General features: G+C 32.5%; 1 protein-coding gene, 1 long non-coding RNA gene and 1 pseudogene across 2 annotated transcripts in view; all 3 read left to right on the top strand.

The window, feature by feature from the left end:
- The window catches only part of LOC126722101 (uncharacterized), a 45,304-nt gene extending 44,287 nt beyond the window's left edge, over positions 1-1,017 (top strand). Inside the window, exon 10 of the mRNA XM_050425251.1 lies at positions 409-1,017. Within this exon, the coding sequence (XP_050281208.1) occupies positions 409-1,017 (609 nt within the window). The remainder of the gene's footprint in view (positions 1-408) is intronic.
- A 639-nt stretch (positions 1,018-1,656) lies between these two features.
- Positions 1,657-2,325, top strand: LOC126724477 (uncharacterized). The gene is made up of 2 exons (XR_007655000.1): positions 1,657-1,927; positions 2,054-2,325. It is a non-coding gene; the product is annotated as an uncharacterized LOC126724477 (long non-coding RNA).
- Positions 2,326-3,271: 946 nt separating this feature from the next.
- Positions 3,272-14,107, top strand: LOC126722100 (protein SUPPRESSOR OF K(+) TRANSPORT GROWTH DEFECT 1-like; annotated as a pseudogene).
- Positions 14,108-14,491: the final 384 nt, after the last annotated feature.

Below are 14,491 nucleotides of genomic sequence, written 5' to 3'. Positions count from 1 at the left end.
GTATTTTTGTATTTTTGCATTATTTAGTGTGCCTATATAAAAGAGAAAAGTATTCTTTCACACTCATTCACATCCACTATTTTATAGGTCTATCCATAATTGATGTAAAAATTTCCACATTTTAACATATAAAAGTGAATGTATAAAAAAAAAAAAGATGTGAAATAGCGCATGTGTGAAAATCAAAAGTCATATAAAAGTAACCCATATACTATACACAAAACTCAACATGCTAACTTTCAAGCATTCAATCTTTCTCACTTTTTAATCCTATAAACTTTTCATTTATAATAGATAGAATCATTCTAAAAAAAAGGAAAAAGATGCAAAGTCACTAAGTATTTAATATATATATATTTTTTTATATCTTAAGTAATAGTCTTTATGAGATTTTGTTTAATAAATCAGGAGGTGGAGAGCATTGTCCCTCCTTCCAAATTAGAATGTATAAACACAAATGGTAAAAGACCTCGAGAATTGTTTACAGAAAGCCATAAAGTGTTGGTGAAAGAAGGAGAAGAATGGATGAAGGGGACATCATCTTCTTGTACAGTGGTAGCTACTTTGATTGTTACCATTATGTTTGCAGCAGCAATTACAGTTCCAGGTGGCAACAAACAAGAAACAGGCTTGCCAACCTTCTTAAATGAGAAGGTTTTTATGGTCTTTATAATATCTGATGCTTTGTCTCTACTTTCTGCCTCAACTTCACTGTTGATGTTTCTTGGCATCCTCACATCACGTTATGCAGAGGAAGATTTCCTTAATTCCTTACCCAAAAAGATGATAGTTGGCCTTTCCACCCTTATCCTCTCCATAGCAACCATGATGATAACCTTTTGTGCTTCTCTTTCCATTATTCTACCAGGAAAATCACGGGTGGTCATTCCTGTCATTTGTCTTGCTAGTGTTCCAGTTACCCTATTCACATGCATGCAATTTCACCTTCTTATTGACATGGTCATTTCAACATATGGATCAAGGATCATAAACAAGAAAGCGAAGTATGGGTCATAAGTTATTTGTGATGTAGGTGATGTTAGAAATTATTATTTTTACTTTGTTTTGAAAGATATCTAATGAACTTTCCTCTTGTGATGGATATTGCGTGTTATTTTTATTTTTATTTTCTCATTTTAAACCCTTTTATTTTAAATCAAATAAATCATAACTCCATTATATATTTTCACTCTTTATATTATCTATTTAGTTTCTAATTTAGTTATCTATTTTGAACAAGGATAGTATGATTCCTAATCCGTTAAGTCTCATTCGTGATAATTTGAATGTAGATCTTTACCTTTTGAAGCAAAGGTAGTCTAATTAAGATACAAAAGTATCAGTATCCATCACTAGATAATAAAAAAACTAATTGATAATGTAAGGGACAATCTATTCTATACCATATTAATTCATGTATGAATTCAAAGTTATGGTGACATTCAGCAATTTATTCTATATATAAAAGTGAAGAAAGTAATTGTCTTTTTTTGATAAACAAGGGAGTGAACATCTTCTGTCCCACAGTCCCTATACCACTTTGTATTCCACAAATAAAAACCTGACACGTGTCCACTTATTTAAGCAAATCCAAAATTTATGCTTATTCTTATTTTAATTACCTAAAATAAATATATATATAGCCAGCACATCTTATTGTTGCCTCACTAACAGCAGTAGTAGAGGTTAGCGACAGCAACAACTCCGCCTTTCATGGCCGTCCATCACCTCCAAGGTTTTGAGCATATCGGGAAAGGGAGAGTCAGGAAGCAGTGGATCTAACACAATATTTGGACAAATGGTACAAAGAAAATCCCAACATATCCCCACCACCACCTCCACCAACCTTCTTTGGAGTCAACGCCATCAAAGCAGCCATTTACAACCATCCAACCATCGGCGCTGCCAAGGATCTGAAGCCCATCACGTGAATACCTCAACTCAAACTACTGGGCTTTTCTTCTAGAGATCCTTTTGGTTTTGAATAGCCTTTACGTTGGATTTGTTTATGTTTTACTCTCCACCTTTTATTGTTGATTTTGTTTCTTAATAGATAGTGAAGAAATGAGAAATAAAGTCAGATTTGTTGGTCATTTTGGTGGAGTGAGGGTAATTGGTGGGATTGGCTTGGATCTCCAGTGGTGGTGTAGATCGGGCGATTGTGGCTGCCGTGACAGGTGACGTTCAAGGCGGAGATGGCTGGCACCGGCCAAGGTTGGTGGTGGTTGTGTGTTTGGTTTCTTAATTTAGTTTGGGTAATTAATTAAGAAAAGGCATAATGAGAGAATTTAATTAAATAAGAAGATAAGTGGCAAATTCTTATCAGTGGAACATAGTGTTCAGATTTTTTTGCAAAAATAATCCTATGGAATAGTACCAAGATACAGAGGTTTCAAATCCAAAAACTCATAATAGATTCATAGTCTATTTTAGACCTTAAAAATAATTTAAAATATATACCATTTTAGTTCTCTTCCTTTATATGGATTGCTTATATTTTTGGGTAAACCACAAAGTTTTTTTTTTTTTTTGAGAAACAAACACACACACAAGGGAGAGGAAAAGAGATTCTAACACAAAGGCACACCATGGTAAACCACAAAATTAGTCCTTATCATTTACATCATATGCCAATTTTAGTCCCTAACTTTTCAATAATGTCAATTTGATCCCTAACATTTTTAGTATAGTGTCAATTTAATCCTTACTGTAATCTCTTAGATTAAAAAAAATTGATGTATCAAACAAAATAAATAAAAAAATATATATTTTCATATTACAGCAACTGCCAACTATACCGCCACATCAGATTTTTTTAAAATCCAAATTAAAATGTTTGTCGTGAGTCTAAAATCCCATAACTCCCTTAAAATTTCTAGCCATTCTACATAAATTACAACGTTGGATCCAAACTAATGGTCATTAACACTCAAGTAACAGTATGTATTACATTATTTAAAAAAAAAAAAAAAAATTACATCAACCCACTACCTAAAATCGTCTTATGCTAAGAATATCAAAATCATCACAATTCACAACCAATCCCTATTTCACTATTTGGTTGCCAGAAAAATACCCAAACAACAACAACAATCAAATCAAAATAACACCCACTCTTCTAATCCAAATGCAAAAACCCATAAAAAAAATAAAAATAAAATCAAACTGAGTGAACAAACACTTTCTTTCCTTTTCCTTGATTTTCTCGGCAACCAAACAGACCCATAAGCATCATAAGAATCAGTTTTAAAAAAAAAAGGATTATAGAGAGATGGGTTTTGGGGAGGCCAACCCAGGTGAGGTTTTTGGATTTGGATCTTTGCAGAGACGATTAGTAGAGACATCCCTTGCATGACTTTCATTTGGATTCTTTGTTGTTGTTGTTCTTATAAGAGTTAGGATTCTGATTTTGGAATCCTCCTTCTGTGTCTTCTTTGTCCTCTGCCATTATTTAGTATTTACTATGCAAAATATGAACTCTCTTCTATGCCTAAGCCTAACGTGAACACCGGATTCAAACATTTTAAATTTTTTTTTTTTTTTTAAATCTGACATAGTGGAACAATTGGAAGTTGACATGGCATGGAAAATAATTTTTTATTATTCCATTTGACACATTAGCTTTTTCCATTTAAGAGATAACGACAAAGACTAAATTGATGCGGCACTGAAAATGTGAGGAAATCAGATTGACACAATTGAAAGGTTAATGACCAAATTAACATATAGTATAATAGATAGGGACTAATTTTGTAATTTATCCTCTTTTCTTATGTGCAAAAATATGCATGTGTTTCCTAAATTTTGGTTTAGATTCTATTTTAATCCATGAAATTTATTTTTATTTTTCTTATAATCCTCATAAAAAATATATAAGAGACATACCTTTTTTTTTTTTGACAAAAAGAAAAAGTCGTACCTAATTTATCTTTTTCGTTCCCTTCCCATTATCATATGGCTAACGGAGTGGTGATATAACCTCTTTTTTACTTGGTTTTGACCATAAACGGTTAGGCAAAACGCGGCCAAACAATTTTCATGTGTTACACTTGGATCCCACAAAAAAGACTCTTTAAAAAAGACCCAAAAAAGAAAAAGAAAGATGAACACAATATTCTTCTATATATTTCCAAATAAAACATAAACATAAAAATTTAAAATTTAAAAGGCAATTAATAATTGGTTGAGAAAACAAACAATTAGAGGAAATTTTGATCTCCAACAACAATCACTCTTTCTCTCTCTTTGTCTTAGGTTGAGCGAGAGAGATGATTGTAGGATCGAATTTTGTAAGGAAGTAATATAATGGAAAAAAATAAAATAAAATAAAAGACTAACTTGAGCACTAAAATATTTTAGGAATTAAAATCACATAAGCAAGCATAAAAATAAAATATTTTAGGAATAAAATAATTTTTTTTTTTACATTTTTTTAAATACGGTACATGTTTTATTTTATTTTATATATATATATATATATATATATATATAAAGTTCTATCCTCATCCTTGAAATTTCACTTTCGTTGATGTCTCTAAATAAAATATATATTTTAGGGGTGAAAAATAGAACCTAAAGGTCTAAACTATTATTTAGGGAACAAAAGGATATAGTTAGGTTTTATTTCTATCTCAAAATATCATTGAACTTTTATATATATCCCTGAAACTTAACAAGAGTGGACAAAAGGACCAAATGTATAACATTTGTCGACTACGGATTTTCTAGGACAAACTGCACCATCGTTCTGGGGCCTTAGCAACATGTGTTTTGATGAATGTGAGACTTGCGATGATGCGTGTGCAAGAGCGAGGCGCTTTATTTTATTTTTCCATTTTAGAAGTAGTCGTCAATCATTGAATTCTGAGTGTAATTGGTCACCTTGTGCTGCACATCAAGAATTCATAGAGAAATACATCAATGGTGATTTCAGAAAATTTCTTCTAGTTGATGATGAACCTTTGGATATAATGGGCAAGGGTGATATTTGAATCATACTATTGAGTCGAGCTCTATGGAAGATGCAAAATGTTAGGACAGACCTAGAATTGAAGAGAAATTTGATTTTTGTTGGATAGCTTAATAGGAAATGCAAGTACTTTTGTGGGTGGTAAATAGAAAGTCACCAAATAAAACATGGTCATGGCTCGTGAAAAGATGTGCACTCTCAATAGGATGACCAAAAATAAGGAGATTCAAGTATGTGCATATATAGTAGGATTATAATCATGTGAGTAAGAAAGAGATGAAGATATTCTTGTTAAAGAGAAACATACTAGGTAAAGATGTTGAGAGGATTTAATGTCTTGGATGTGCGTGGGAGTGGATGGGTCAAATATCATGGGAAAGGATGAAGTGTTAACATGACAAGCAAAATAAAGTATGTTATTTTGATTTCTAGGACTATAACGTAGTTTAATTTTAGTCTTATAAAATATGTTTGGCGGTAATATAAGTTATTACATTATGTTTCAAGGCGATTAGGAAGTAAACTAAAAATTGAAATAGATCCTGATGGTGTCAAGAGGCTATTCCCTCCTTGCTCCAATTAGCTTCCCTTTATTAAAGACTTTAATAAATTATATAATTTTCTTTACTCCGAATTTTTTTTTTTTTGTAATACTTATTAGAATACGCATGAAAATAGTAATGCTAGTATTTTAAATCAGGTTTATAATACATTACATAACCAAAGTACAACTACAAAAGGGCATAATTTTTGTAGTTATAGACTGAGGTTATAAATAGCAAACACTAGACACACATAACCAATGTGAGATAAACATTCTTATATATTTTTTTATTAAACAGTAAAATTTATTAAAACACATGCTAAGGAGACAAGGAGCCCTTGATTTGGATTGAGAGAAATTCTTTCTTTTATCCTCTCCATTGTAGACTCTGATTCTTTATAAATACATTTTATTGTTTTAAATTTTTAAAAATAAATCTTCAATTTTTAAAAATTTTAATTAATGCCATGAACTTTTCCAATCATTTTAATTCATGGCCCTTAAGTGCCACAATTAACTAAAAGTAACCAAAAATTGCATGAATTGTGGCTAAAAGTCTAAAATCCACACATATATATTTGATGTGCAATTATAAGAACTATAGTACACTATATGATAAGTGTGAACTTATATAATAATCAGTAATTTATTTATTCTCACCTAAATATTTATAATAAATATAAATATTAAAATTTTTTTTGTTGAGTAAATATTAAAATGATTAATATATTTTACGTTACGATACAGAAGTATTAAAACTACTACTTAACTAAAATTGGTTTTTTCTTCATATTCTTTTTTTTTTTTTTTTTTTTTTTTTTTTGAGGAACTGGTTTTTTCTTCTTTGGCATAAGTAAATAAATGGTTTTTTATTTTATTTATAAGAATCTAGTAACTAAAATTAGTTAAAACTTTTTTTTTAAAGTCCAAAATACTTAAAAATTAAAAGATTTATTAACGTAAGCTGCATATGTTAGTATTCTATTTTAAGAAATTTTTTATAAAAAAAAAAAAAAAAAAAAAAAAAAAAAAAAAAAAAAAAAAAAAAAAAAACAAAAAAGTAATGTACTGTTTTGACAAATTTTTCAAATTTTCATTAAAAAAAAAAAAAAAAAAAAAAAACTTGCTACGGTGCACCGGACCCAAAGGTTAAAAGTAAAAACTTTTCCAATCATTTGTAATTAAAACGTGAAAAGACTTGAGAGCCGAGGCGGCTATTCTATTTCTATAGCATAATTATGATCTAAGTTGTGTAATTTTTACGATTAAACGCTCTTTGTCTCAACGTGAAAGAAGTCCGGACTTGCATTGCACCTACTGGTTGGTTCTCTCTCTGTTTCAGAAATTTCATTTTCATTATCAAAACGCAAAGCACCGGAGAGAAAGTAAAGCTTGAATTTCAGGTCTGTAACCGTAATTTTCTGTTTATCGAAGTCTTCTATTCCGACCTGTAAAGCTTACCTGTTATCGCTTCTTGAACAACATCACTATCATCATAGAAACAAATTCTGAGAATTGGGTTTTTCACTTTTGTACTTATTGAACTAGATTTCAGGGTTTGATTGCAAATTTGCTTTGGAATAAAAAAAAATCTGGAATTGTAAATGGCTTATCATAAATATATGAAGCAATGAAATTTGAGTACTGGGCTATTTTATTTTATTTTTGATTGATTTGAAGTTGAATTGTTTATTTTATTTTACTTTCAGGTTTGGTTATATTTTGAAGTATCAGAAATATTAATAGAAAATCTGAGGTGTTGCTGAGTATTGGGTTTTTGGTTGCATGTTCTAAGGGTGTGGATAAGTTGCTTATTTGAGAACTCAAGTTGTAGAATTGCTAGCCAACCAAAGACAAAGTTGAAGGGAGGAGTGGGGAAAGATTCGGAGGATCTGGAGCAAGCAAAGCTTAGGGCTGGCCTTGATTCTGTGATAATCAGGGAGAAACCAAACGTGAAGTGGAGTGACATGGCCGGGCTTGAGAGTGCCAAACAGGCATTGCAAGAGGCTGTAATACTGCCTGTGAAGTTTCCCCAATTTTTTACTGGTTAGTTCCTCAATCATTATTTTTAAGTTTTGGGTTATTTGCTTTTAGTTTTCTTGTTGAATCTTGGCACGCTTGCAATGTGAATAAGTTTGATTTGGTTTATGGTGACACTTGATAACTTATGAATATTCAAAAATATGCCACTGGTACCATAAATTCAAGTTTATTAGTTGCGGAGATTGTATGCTCCAATTGTATTACTCAGAATTTCTGACTTTCAAGCTCTGCTTTTGCAATGGAAACTGTACAAACAAATCCCACCAGAAACAACTGAAAATATGTATGTAGAAGACATGTTGTAGTACAGTTGTACAATAAAAAGCTCTTGTCAAACACCAAAGCAAAATTCTTATGGTTAATTGGGCTTATGTTCTGTCAATTGAATTCAAAAAGGCTCAAACATTGGACTTTGATGGCCCAGAGTATCAGCCTAATTCTGAACATGAAAGAATCAGCTGAGTTTAGAGAAGGTAGAAAGGATATTTTAAGAGTTATTGTTACCATTGCTTCACTGATTTTTTAGATTTTGTACGGTGTATCTTCCAATTGATCTTCCAATTGTAAAGATACATATCAAGTAATAATATCAACTATAATAAGTTTTAAGACCCATTTGAAAACCTATTGCATATCAAGTTTCATTCTAAAGTTTGAGGGGTTTACATTGCTTCAATATGTGAGGCACACTACTTAGCCATGAGCTCAGACTCAGACCATCCCTTGCACCTGGCTGTGAAATTTGCATCAAGAACTTGATTTTCCATTCCTAATAAACGGTGGGATTTGAACTGTCTACATTAAGAAGAGTCAAAAAGACATTATCATTTAATGCTTAAATCTAAAAGATTCATGAACTGGCAACATACTTCCAGGCCATTTTCTGCAGTATTTCCTTTTGGAGCCACTAACATAAATATCTTGTCACATATGGTACATCTTGATAATAAAAGAATCATTTGATCTCTTTTTCAGGGAAGAGAAAACCGTGGAGGGCTTTTCTATTATATGGTCCGCCTGGAACGAGGAAGTCCTATTTAGTAAAGGCAGTGGCAACAGAAGCAGATTCAACTTTCTTTAGGTAAAAATTTGACCAATATATAGCAAGTAACTAGACTACAATAACAGATAAAACAACTATAGATGGCAAGTTATTGGACTACAATAGCAGATTTTACAACTAAGGCTATATTTGTTGCCAATGACACGTAATTGTGAGTTGTATATTTGAAATCTATGTGATCATCTATCTTAGTTCTTCTCCTTCTTTGAGTTTTGCCGCATAACTTTTTTTTTTTTTAATATATATCTAAGAACCATTTGATCTCTTATGCTTATTTTTTAATAATATTTTACAATATCAGTTTCATAGTTTAAATTGTGCAATGCACTGAAATGTAAGAGATGAATGTTTGGAAGTAGAATAACTGAAAAGGAACCTGGTTTTATAGCCCTTGACAGGCAAATATTTATGATGACTTTACAAGAGAGTTGCAAGATCTGCACTAGTTAATTGGAAGCCTTTAGATTTCCAAGAAAATGATATCCTTCCATTATGTTAGATTACATTTTGATACACGAATCAATTCCTTTAAATGGTGTAGTCATTAGTTTATTTTACGAAAATAAATGAGTTCACCTTAATTACTATGAAATATTTTAGGAAAACTCCAATATGCTCGTTCAAATGCAATGGACACGATATCTTTTTTGTTTACCAAACTATAGGTAGGTCTGGATACTAAATTTTGATGGTATTGAGAGGATGCTGGATATATAGGTTTCTTATTGATGAAAGATTACCATAATACACTACTAGTCTACTACACTTTTTTTTTTTTTTTTTTTTTTTTTGATAAGTAACGAAAATTTTATTAAAATAAGAAAACAACCAGCCCGAGTACATTGGGAATGTACTACGGGGGCACAAATCAAGAACCAAAATTACAACGATCAAGTAAAACAGTAAGAGAAGAACAAGAAAGATGACAAAAAACCACACTCAAATCAAGGAGTGTGCAAAAAAAAAGACTTAACCTCTAGTGTAGAACGTTCACATCTCTCAAAACTTCTAGCATTTCTTTCACGCCAAATACACCATATCAAGCAATGAGGCACAAGTCTTCAAAAATGTATGTTATGATGTTGTCCAAACATACCCTGCCAAGACTTAAACAACTCAATAACCTTGTGAGGCATAACCCAGTGGATTCCAAACAAATAGAACACCAACGACCACAACTCACAAGCTATGGAGCAATGAAGTAGAAGATGATCCACTGACTCCCCACAACTCTTACACATATAGCACTAATCAAGAACTAGCACACCACAATCCAGGATAATCTAAAATATGGTACACCTTTGTTCTAATATGCAAATTTTCACAATCCAAAAGTTTCCTCATTTTTTTTTCTCCCTTTTCTTTTTGAAAGAGGATAGTTTTAAGTAAAATGAAAATCTTATATGCTTTATAGAGTTTTTGGAGAGAACTAGGCTAAAAATTATAAGGGTTTAACTTGAGGACAGCTTTGTTGTATTGTAACTTCTAATGAAACAAGATGTGTGTTGAGTATAAGTGTAACCTCATCATTCCATGTTCTGGGGTAGGTCATGTAATGTGTTCCCATACATCTTCTGTGTTCTAGTATGATCATTTTTCTAGGTAACTTAGTCTAAATGTTTAGATTATATGAGAGATTGCTATATTACTTACTTAGAAATATGACCTTGCAAGTATTGTAATACTGTTGCTTCCTAGGAGAATGTCAACCTTTTCCCCCTAGCAGCTAATCAACCATTTTATTGTTGAATTTCTACACTAGTTCCCATTTTTCCATTTGGTCTTCTATGAGGGGGGAAAAAACATTGAAGGAAATGTATTAAGCTTGGAGATTTCGTTTCTCTTGCAAAGAAATTTGACAAGTAATGTTATTTATGAATAAATAAATAAAATGCAAGAAGCCTACAAACTTGGTTCGGTTTCATTTGTGCATGGTCAACATGTCATTCTTATTCTCATCCATTTTCTGTTGATAAGTTTTGTTTGGGCACTAATGCCCATATCTTAGTGATGATCTTTGCTTTCTATGCTTTCATTAGTGAGCCATAGTTAAACAGGGGCTTGGTTAGGCTTATTTGTGAAGCAGGAAATTTGAATTTCTGTTCCAAATGAGCATATTAGAATGGAAGATTTTGAAGAACTTTGTTAGGGGACCATGATGCAATCTCCACTAAAATTTGCAAGATGCACACAAACCATGCAAGAATGTGTAATGTGTACCTTGGAGAGTGAATGTAAGCATATGAGGATGCTCTCTTCATATCTTGTTCCTTTTTCCCAGTCTTTTTAATGACTTGGTAGAAAGGCAGCAAAGAAGTTTGCAATCAATGCCAATTACCTCAAATAGTCTCATGAGAACATTGTTAAAAGGCAACAAGTTGGAATACTGATGTCCACTAAGTGAGATGACAGGAAAAAAAAATTATGAAATGTGGATTTAATGGATCAAAAAATCTTGCTTATACCAAACTTAAGATATTTGAGTTTCAGTATGCTTGCAGTTCTTAATAAATTTTTTTTATATAGTTTTTTTCGTCACTTCATATATGACTGGGGTTGACTGCTTCTCATGATTTTTATTGTAATTGTCACATCATTCAAGTGAATTTGAATTTCCAAATGCATGTATGATTTACACTTCCAGTTGTATGCCCATGGACATAGAATTTTTTTTTTTTTTTTTTTTTTTTTTTTTTTTTTTTTTATGTCTTTATATTAATAGAATGTTGCCAACACATGATGAGTGCTAGATGCTGTCAATGCACAGTGTTTCGTCCTCAGTTCTTGTTTCAAAATGGATGGGTGAAAGCAAAAAGCTAGCCTCAAATCTTTTCCAAATGGCTCATGATAATCATTGACGAAATTGATTCCTTATGTGGCCAGCGAGGTGAAGGCAATGAGAGTGAAGCATCTCCACGTATCAAAACAGAACTTCTTGTACAGATGCAGGTATTTTGTGTTCACTGGAAGTGGATAAGAGCTTTGTTCCAAGCTTATCTTATACTAATACAACTGACATCCTTATACTTTAATAGGTGATATGCAATATTAAAAGCTTCCCTATCATCAACTTTTTTTTGTTCTGCATTTTCTTTTTCTCTTTTACTTTCCATAAGTGGTCCAGTTATTGTTTCAGTTGCTAAGCTATCTGTCTGTTACTTTAGGGAAAGATTATAGAAGTCATATAATTTATATATGTATATGCATTCTGCTTCCTGCCAATACCATTATGTATAGTGTTTAGACTTGATTTTTGGAGCTTAAAATTCTTAGGCCTTTCCTTTTGTCCATGAAAAAAATTTTTGTTAGAATAATAGTTAAATGATTAAATTCACAATTTTCTAATAGTTTTAGCTTTTGTGACAAAAAGTGGTCTTGAGTTCAAGCCTTGTCTCCAATCTACCTCCCAAAAAAAGGGGAAAAAAAAAGGTTACAATCATATGTGTTAAATTTGTTACAAGGACAGAATACCGGTTCTTCTACTTTAGAGATTGGTGCATGGGCCTTATTGGAATGTAGTTAATTTTGTTACAAAGGCAGGTTGTACCTATGTCAGTTGACTATCAAGCATTCTCCTAGTTATTGCCGAGTCTCTTAGGCCATGGCCCATATGAAAAGCAGGTTCCATTTCACATTCTCCTCATGCTCACTGAAATTCTGGCCATAGGATCTCTTCCCTGTTCTCTCACTAATCCATCTTATGGTAGTGAAATATGCAAACTGTTGCAATGGCTAGTGATCAAACTACCACCTGATAATTCTCCAATTTGAACTCTCAATAGCGAGTCTGGAGTGTATAGTCTGACCTGGATTGAAGACATAGATCCCTTCCTACTCCATCTTTAGCCCACATCTCTTTTGTCTTATTCCCTACTACAATTATCTTTAACCTGCATTAGTTCTTAACTACATTAAACAGTGGTTGTTGCCTTTGGTTTTTCTACTGTTAATCTTCAAATGGAAATTTTCTTTAACACATTTCAGGGTGTAGGCAGCGATGAGCAGAAAGTTCTGGCTCTTGCCACCATGAATACTCCATATGCTTTGGATCAGGTAAGAAAACTCTGATCCATTGGACCTAAGTTATAGAGTTTTATGACCTTCATTGCTTTGGGGTTGAGACTAAGGAAAATTAAATATAGTCCATCCGTAGGCGTTTCGATAAGCGAATTTATATCCCTCTCCCAGATTTGAAGGCAAGGCAGCACATGTTTAAGGTTCTGTGGTTTTGGTAGAGCCATAGTAATTGATTCTTTTGGAGCTTATGATTTGCTTAATATCCTCAATAGGTTTTTAATTTAATCAGGTCCATCTTGGAGACACTCCTCATAACTTAACTGAAAGTGATTTTGAGCATTTAGCTCACAAAACAGAAGGATTTTCAGGTTCAGACATAGCTGTTTGTGTAAGTGTCTAGTTTACATTAGTTTCTGGTGTCCCTTTTGAGATATTATATGGCTGAAAGCTGTTAGCTACCTCCTCTCTTTTGATAGGTTAAAGACGTTCTATTTGAACCTGTTCGTCAAACCCGTGATGTGAAATTCTTCAAAAAGAACTCTAGCGACATGTGGGTCCCTTGCAAACCTACTGAACGAGGAGCTTTTCAGGTTACCTTGCAGGAACTTGATGCACAAGGCCTAGCTTCAAAGGTAAGTATTGGGTAGGAAATTGTTTTATTTATTATTATTATTAATGGACACTACATAAAGCTCTGAACCAGAAATCATTGCCAAAATTAGCACTATAATCATATTCAGTGCTAGGTATCAATAACTTAAATAGAATTATTAAAGATTTATTCAATGCTGTGACTTATGTAGTTAGTCAATTTCAGAAAAGTAGGAATGAAGAAAAAAGTGGAAAAGAGAAGGTGGGATGGGGGTAGGGGAGAGATTTAACAAGAGCATGCCTCTATCTTATGTGCCTCATTCAATTTCATTAATGCACATTCAATGATGATTTTCTCTTCCATCAAAATTACACAATTCTTTGGAGGAAGGTCAATTTGTGGTATTTCTTTTCTAGCCTCATTCATCCACTTTTAATTTATATAATGACTTGAATGTAACTGGCTCTGGGAATGTATGACTTGCAGATCCAGCCACCACCAATCACAAGAGCAGATTTTGATAAAGTACTTGCAAGACAGAAGCCAACTGTAAGTAAAACCGATCTTGAGGTGCATGAGAGATTCACGGAGGAGTTTGTGGAAGAAGGCTGATTGCTTGAGTTTGAACACAAGGGATGATTAACTATTAGAACAGGTAAAACCACTAGTATAAATGAAATATGTATATATAGTCATCAATATAGCTTGTAATAGAAAGTTCAGCGTCTTTTTAAGAGAACACCGTGCCATATTGTTTCAATCTCTGTCTGTCTCACCAGAAGAGGAAGAGGTGGAAAGCTCTTAATTGATGTATAGTGTTACTGGTCATAGTCTCCATATTCAATAATGATGATTGATAATCTTACCAATTTTTTCCCATCTGGGTATGATCTCCTACCTGTTTGCCACTAGATGTTCATTGGAAACAATATCCTAGCTGCTGCTAGAACCAAATTTGTAATTAACCAATGATGAACATCTAAAATAGACATAGAAAACAAGTTGCTATATGATTGATATCATTAATGAAAATTAGCAAATGATGACAGCTAAAAAATTTAGCGTTACGAGAGAACTACTGTGATACTATCTTATTGAGTATGCGCCAGGGCGCCACCATTAAAAGCAAGGTAACCTAAGGATAAAACTCTTATGTTTGGAATGGAGGGAGAGAAGGAAGAAGGTGTTCTGGAGTCATGGAGTTCACCTCATGTATAATAAAAGTAGCGTCAATAATGAATCTATGTGAAAAAAATAAAATAA

Source organism: Quercus robur, chromosome 4 (genome assembly GCF_932294415.1).
Source record: "Quercus robur chromosome 4, dhQueRobu3.1, whole genome shotgun sequence".
Lineage (NCBI taxonomy): Eukaryota > Viridiplantae > Streptophyta > Magnoliopsida > Fagales > Fagaceae > Quercus > Quercus robur.
The sequence above is the reverse complement of the archived record's forward strand: the minus strand, read 5'-3'. Positions and strand labels throughout refer to the sequence as shown.